General features: G+C 32.9%; 1 protein-coding gene across 1 annotated transcript; it reads left to right on the top strand.

Moving 5' to 3' along the window:
- Positions 1-1770: 1770 nt before the first annotated feature.
- LOC125152443 (40S ribosomal protein S11-like) lies at positions 1771-2284 on the top strand. The gene has a single exon (XM_047834390.1). The coding sequence runs from the start codon at positions 1793-1795 to the stop codon at positions 2267-2269; it is 477 nt and encodes a 158-aa protein (XP_047690346.1). The 5' UTR covers positions 1771-1792; the 3' UTR covers positions 2270-2284.
- Positions 2285-7859: the final 5575 nt, after the last annotated feature.

Raw genomic sequence — 7859 nt, 5'->3', positions numbered from 1 at the left:
TACACCTACACACATGCATACCCATACACACACACGCATGCATATATATATATATATATATATATATATATATATATAACCAAATATAGTGGCTGCCTCCCCTTGTTTAGCTGACAGTACTATTTTTCTTTTATTCTTCTGTAAAATAGTGCCTTTATTACTTATCTGTACCAGGTACTACTGTTAACAGTTTATGTATATTAACTCACTGAATTCCTATAACAACCTTACTGAGTTAGCTAATATTATTTCTATTTCATACATAGAAAAAAAAAAACCTCAAAGTACTAGTAGGTTAAATGGATTGAGAAGTTTCCAAAACTGCTAGGTAAGAGAGCTATGATTCACATCTAGGCAGTCTGGCTGCATGTTCAAAATTTTAAGGGTGACTCCATCAGATAGGAGTTTTAGAAAATCCTTATGAAAGCACTAAAAAAAGGACTGGTTTTTGGGGAGAGGGGGCTATGATAGGGAAGAATGAAAGTAGAGATAACAGTGAGTCTACTTAAATCAAGGCAAAATTTTGAACTTAAGCAGTGTCATTGGAGATGAGAGGAGAAAGCACTGAGATGAAATCAATAGGACACAATGACAGACTAATAATATGGTCTTGACTTGTCCTGACATTCTTGATGTCACAAGAATAATAATAAAAAAAAACCAATGATTGACAAAATTTCTATCATGTCAAGGAATAATACTTTACTTAGTTTTGAACACTATTAACAATTCCATTTATCATGTCCTTTAAGAATATGTTGAAACTTTTCCCCCCAAGGCTTCATTTCTCGTAATCTGATTAAACCCTTCAAAATCCATTTCTAAAATAGTTTTCACATTCCAGCTTTATGTTGAAGAGGACTAAAAAGAAACACATGAGCAATAAATGACATGGCATTTGGGACTTGTCACTATGAATACATACTAGATACTATTTGCATACAAGAGTTTAAATTTAATAAATGTGTCATTTTCAAATATGTTTGCTTGTGGAAGACATATTATAGGTTCTATTATTTCATGTAAAATTATGACAAGGTAATAAATTAGTCATGATTTTGTATTCTATTACATGACAACATCATTCTTGTCTTATTTCTGTTAGGCATTTTGAAAAGACTTCTCCCTGTTTCCATATATGACACCTTTATATGCTAATAGTTGCTAAAGAGTATCAGGGAAATACTTGATTTTTAGTGGAACTATACTCAGATATATGGAATAAAAAATGAGAAAAGTATCCCTACCTCACAACAATTACAGCACTTTCATTATTTCTATGAAACTCCTTAATGTATTTTTTTTTTTTTTTTTTTTAGTTCTTAAACTATATTTCCCAGCAGCTCTCATTGATGTTTCAATGGAAGGGAGCATGGACTCTCTTTTAACAATCCTCATATTATTCTAAGATGCAAATTCTTTTTAAAATAAGTTTTGTCTTATTTTAGAGCAAAACAGAATTTCATAAATTTAGTAAACAGTAAAAGATATTTTATTTTTTCAATATATTTTATGCAAATTTGTTATCTGTTTATAAAAACAAAGATAAAATTTAATCATGAATGTAAGGTAATAGGACCACAAAGTCAATTTTACCAAAATCTGTATTCTTGGTGGTAGCACTTTATAGTCTACAACCTTAGGTAAGTTGCTTAAGCTTTCTGTGCTTTAGTTTCATTATATTCAAAATGGAGATAGTACTGCCTGTTTTATGAGGTTATTTTCAATGAGATAAAATATGGAAAGCATTCAAATAATTCTTGGGACAGCCTTTTTCCAGGCGGCCGGGAAGATGGCGGACATTCAGACTGAGCGTGCCTACCAAAAGCAGCCAACCATCTTTCAAAATAAGAAGAGGGTCCTGCTTGGAGAAACTGGCAAGGAGAAACTCCCACGATACTACAAAAGCATGGGTTTGGGCTTCAAGACGCCCAAGGAGGCCATTGAGGGCACCTATATTGACAAGAAATGCCCCTTTACTGGTAACGTTTCCATCCGAGGGCGGATTCTGTCTGGTGTGGTGACCAAGATGAAGATGCAGAGGACCATTGTCATCCGCCGGGACTACCTCCATTATATCCGAAAGTACAACCGCTTTGAGAAACGCCACAAGAACATGTCCGTGCACCTGTTCCCCTGCTTCAGGGATGTCCAGATCGGCGACATTGTCACAGTGGGCGAGTGCCGGCCCTTGAGCAAGACTGTGCGCTTCAACGTGCTCAAAGTCACAAAGGCTGCTGGCACCAAAAAGCAATTCCAGAAGTTCTGAGACTAGACGTCTGTCCACACCCCCGAAGAAAATAAAGTTATTTTCCCAGTAAAAAAAAAAAAAAAAAAAAAAAAATTCTTGGGACATAATGGATATTAAAGAAAAGTTACCTACTATTTGTATATTATGGGGATAAATCTCATCTTGTAAATTGCTTTGCTACAAATGGCCATGAACAATATAAAAAATATTTCTTTAAAACTGTATTTTAAAAATTAATTACAGAAATGTATATTCATGTGCTTTATGAGAAATCACTGTGTTGCTAAATAATAAAGACTTTTCAGGTTTTTGAGGCAGGGATCCTAAAGAGGACACTTAGAAAAAAATGCTCTGGGATAAAGTAAAGTATAAAAACAGAAATTTATCCAGGAGAATTTAAGACACTAGAGTGTCCTAAAAAGTAAAAAGCATAAGTAGAGTGACCAGTATCTAGTTCTTATGGTTGAACACATAGGAAGTCATGGAGGGAAGGAGACGGAAATGTGTAAGAGCAAATCAAACAGAAGAAGGAAATCAGAAAATCATTTCAGTTTCCAGAACTTTCTCAGACAAGACAAAAGACACAGAATCAGAACACCAGAAACAAGGTAACATAGCTTTAGACAATCAAAGGAGAGAAAAGTATTCATAATAATCTGTTTGTTAAAATAAGGTATAAATTCTTCAGTTTTTAATACAGACCCAATAAGCCCAAGCAAGTTATGGACCAGTTATAAATCTAGAACCACTTCCTATGGGGAATGATTAAAATCTCTGAAAGCACATCAATCATAAAAATTATCTGAAAGGGATTCCAACAGGCAGAGTGTGCTTAAATTAGAATTTTATATGTTGAATTGATAAAACTTTTTTTGAAAGAAAAATAACATTTTGTAAAATCCACACGTGATCATTTTTAAGTTTATAGGAACACTAAAAGGTGCATATTTATTAGCAAAGTCTTACACTTACACTATCCATAAACAACTGAATTTTCCATTAGGTAACCACAGCCACCTGTCTAGAATTTATAAAAATAAAATAGAGATAAATATTGTTGATTATTGATTGATAACCATTGATAAGTAGATAAAGGGAATATTTGAACTCTAGATAAAAATATACAATATTTAATTTTTAAAACGTTTAAAATTTTTTTGGAGAGAGAGTACATGCAAGCAGTGGAGGGGGAGAGAGAATCCCAAGCAGGATCCACAGTCTCAGTGCAGAGCCTAATGAAGGGCTCAATCCCACAAACCACGAGATCATGACCTGAGCCAAGATCAAGAGTCAGACGCTTAATAGATTGAGCCACCCAGGTACCCCTAATTTAAGAAAAAAATAAAGTATAGTTGATATACATTATCATTTTGGATGTACAACGATTCAACATTTACATACATTACAAAATGCTTACCATAAGTGTCATGTGTCACAATAGCGTCTTTACAATATTGACTAGGTTCTCTAGACTGTGACTTCCATCTCCATGACTTATAACTGGAAGTTTGTATTTCTTAATTCCTTTCTATTTCACTCATACCTCCACAATTTTCCCTATAGCAACCATAAGGTTGTTTTCTGTATTTATGAGTCTTTCCTACGTGTTTTAATTTTTAACTTCTAAACATAGGTGAAATAATACGGTATTTGTCTTTTTCTGGCTTATTTCACTTAGCATAATACTTTCTAGGTCTATCCATGTTACCATAAATGACAAGGTCTCATTCTTTTTCATGACTAATATTCCATTAGATATGTACACACCACACCTTTATCCATTCATCTATAAATGGATATTTCGGTTGCTTCCTTATCTTGACTATGCATATATTCCACAATAAACATAGGGGTTGTATATATCTTTTCAAATTAGTGTTTTCATCTTTTTCAGGTAAATGTCCAGAAATAGAATTATTGGATACATTGTGGTTTTTGACTTGTATATCTTTATATGTATCTAATAACTCCTAATAATTAACATTGCATATCTTTTTATGTATCTGTTGGTTAATCTGTATGTCTTCTTTGGAAAAGTATCTATTCAGGTCCTCTGCCCATTTTTTTTTTAATCAGATTTTTTCTTTTGGTGTTGAGTTAAAGAAGTTCTTTATATCTTTTAGATATTAACCTCTCACTAGATATACTGTCTGCAAATATCTTCTCCCATTCAGTAGGCTTTTTGTTTCATTGATTGTTTCCTTTACTGTGCAAAAGCTTGCTAGTTTGATGTGGTCCCACTTGTTTATCTTTGCTTTTATTTCCCTTGCACGAAGACACCAATCACAAAAATATTGCTAAGACCCATGTGTAAGAGCTTACTATGTTTTCTTTTAGGACTTTTAAGATCTCAGGTCTTACACATTTAGATTTTTAATCCATTTTGAGTCTATTTTTGTAAATGGTGTAAGAAAGTGATCCATTTAATTCTTATGCATGTAGTTGTCCAGTTTTTCCATCACCATCTGTTGAAGAGACCATCTTTTCCCTATTGTAATCTTGCCTCCTGTATTGTAGATGATGAATTGACCATATAAGCATGGATTTCTGGATCTATATTCTGTCTATTGATCTGTGTATCTATTTTTGTGTCAACACCACCACACTATTTTGATGACTAAAACTTTGTTGAAATCTGAGATTATGATACCTCCAGCTTTTTTCTTGTTTCTCAAAATTGCTTTGTCCATTTGAAGTCTTTTGTGGTTGCACAGAAATTTTAGTATGATTTGTTCTAGTTCTGTATAAAATGCTATTGGTATTTTGATAGGGCTTACATTTAATCTACAGATTCCTTTAGGTAATATGGGTATTTTAATAATATTCTTACAACACCTGAGCATAGGACATCTTTCCCTTTATTTGTGTCATCTTCAGTTTCTTTGATCTGTGTCCTATAGTTTTCAGAGTATAGATTTTTTACCTCCTTGGTTAAATTTATTCCTAGGTATTTTATTCCTTTTGGTGCAATTGTAAATGAAATTGTTTTCTCAATTACTCTTTCTTTTAGGTCATTAGGGTATAAAAATGCCACAGATTTCTGTGTATCAGTTTCATATTTTGCAACTTTACTGAATTTATTTTTCTAATAGTTTTTTGATGGTGTTTTTAGAGTTTTCTATCTACAGTATTGTCTCATCTGTAAATAGTGAGTTTTACTTATGAATTTGGATAGCTTTTTGTATGATGGGTACTATAACTTTCAGTACTATGTTAAATAAAAGTGATAAAGTGGTGGAAGCAGACATCCTTATCTTAATCCTGATCTTAGAGAAAAAACTTACAGATGTTCAGCATTAAATATGATGTTATCTGTGGCTTTATTACATTGAAGTATGTTCCCTCTATACCCACTTTGTTGGGTTTTTATCATGAACAGATGCTGAATTTTGTCAAATGTTTTTTCTTCATCTATTGGTATCAGGACTTTTAGCCTTCATTTTACTAACGTGTTATGCCATATTGATTGACTTACAGATACTGAACCATCCTTGCATTCTTGGAAAGAATCCCTTAATATTTGTGGTAAATGATCCTTTTAGTGTATTCTTGAATTTGGTTTGCTAATACTTGGTTGAGGATTTTTGAATCTATGTTTATCAAGGATATTGGCCTCTTTTTTTTTTTTGGTTAATTTTTTGTTGTGTGTGTGATTTTGATATCAGGATAATGCTGGCCTTATAAAATGAATTTGAAAGCATGGCTTCCTCTTCAATTTTTTTTTGTAATAGTTTGAGAAAAATACATAGTAACTCTTTTTTAAACGTTAGGATTCACCTATGAAGCCACTAGGTTGATTTTGATCACTAATTTCATTGTTATGAATCAGGTTGTTCAGATTTTCTTTCTTCATGATTTGGTCTTGGAAGTTTGTGTTTCTAAGACTTTATCCATTTCATCTAAACTGTCCAGTTTGTTGGCATATAAATTTTGTAATGGTCTCTTAAAATTCTTTATTTACGTGGTGTTGGTTGTAACTTTTTCTTCATTTCTGATTTTGAGTACCGTTTCCTGACAAGTCTGACAAAGGTTTATCAATTTTATTTCTTTTCAAAGAACAAGCTCTTAATTTCACTGCTCTTTTCGATTGCTTTGTTAGTCTATTAGTTTATTTCTGCTCTGATCTTTATAATTTTCTTTCTTCTATTAACTTGCGGTTGGTTTGTTCTTCATTTTTTATATCCCTCTAGGTTTAAGGTTAGGTTGCTTTAAATTTTTCATGTTTTTTTTTTTAATTTATTTTTAATGTTTATTTTTGACAGAGAGAGAGCACAAGAGGGGGGGTGGGTGGGCAGAGAGAGACACACACACAGAATCCGAGGCAGGCTCCAGGCTCTGAGCTGTCAGCACAGAGCCCAACACGGGGCTTGAACTCACGGACTGAGAGATCATGACCTGAGCTGAATTCAGATGCCCAACTGACTGAGCCACCCAAGCATGCCTGGGATTTTTCATGTTTTTTAATGTAGGCCTTGAATCACTATAAAATTACTTCTTAGAACTGCTTTTGCTGTCTCCCAAAGATTTTAGACTGTTGTGTTTTCATTTTAATTTGTCTCCAGGTATTTTATTTCATCTTTGATTTCTTTGTTAACTTACTGGTTGTTTAGTAGCATGTTATTTAGCCTCCACCTTTGTGGGTTTTTTTTCCATTTTTTTATTATAATTGATTTCTAGTATACCATTGGGGTTAGAAATGATGCCTCAATGATTTCAATCTTCTTAAGTTTATTGAGGCTTGTTTTATGTCCTAACATGTGATCTATCCTGGAGAATGTTTCAGGTACACCTAAAAAATGTGTTATATCATGTTGATTTGCAGATATTGAACCATCCTTGCATCCTTGGAAAGAATCCCTTATGAATGTTGTTTTTATACAGAATGTTCTATATAGATCTGTTAAGTTTATCTGGTCTAAGGGTCATTCAAAGCCACTATTTCCTTACTGATTTTATGTCTAATCTATCCATTGAATGTAAGTTGGGTGTTAAAGTTCCCTACTATAATTATATTACTGTCAGTTTCTCCCTTATGTTTGGCAATATTTATTTAGTCACTCCAAAGTTTCATGCATAGTTACACTTGTTATACAGCTTGTTGGATTTGTCCTTTTATCATTATGTAATGCCCTTTTGTCTTGTTAGATCACACAAAATAGATTTAAAAACAAATACTAAGTATGGCTATCCTAGCTTTCTGTTTCCATTTTTATGGTATAGGTTCTATTCCTTCACTTTTAGTCTGTATGTGTGTTTAGGTCTGAAGTGTGTCTCTTGTAGGAAAACTATAAACAGGTCTTGTTTTTTTTTTATCTTTTCAGTCATCCTAGGTCTTTTGATTCGAACATTTAGTTCATTTGCATTTAAAGTAATAATCGATAGGTATATATTTAGTGCCATTTTGTTCATTGTTTTCTGGATATTTTTGTAGCTCTTCCCTGTTCCTTTCTGTTTCTCTTGTTCTCTTCCTCTGCAACTGATGACTTCATGTTCTTCTTGGATTCCTTTCTATTTAGCTTTTGTCTATCTATTATAGGTTTTGGTTGGTGATTACCAAGAAGTTCATCTAGAACATCCTCTCTCTATATAAAATCAATTGGTATCTATA

The sequence above is a fragment of the Prionailurus viverrinus genome, chromosome A2, assembly GCF_022837055.1.
Source record: "Prionailurus viverrinus isolate Anna chromosome A2, UM_Priviv_1.0, whole genome shotgun sequence".
NCBI classification, from domain to species: domain Eukaryota; kingdom Metazoa; phylum Chordata; class Mammalia; order Carnivora; family Felidae; genus Prionailurus; species Prionailurus viverrinus.
This window is presented reverse-complemented; position numbering and strand designations above follow the sequence as displayed.

Excerpts from the sequence above, each read along its gene's own strand:
- LOC125152443 (XM_047834390.1), top strand. The coding sequence starts at position 1,793 with ATGGCGGACATTCAGACTGAGCGTGCCTACCAAAAGCAGCCAACCATC.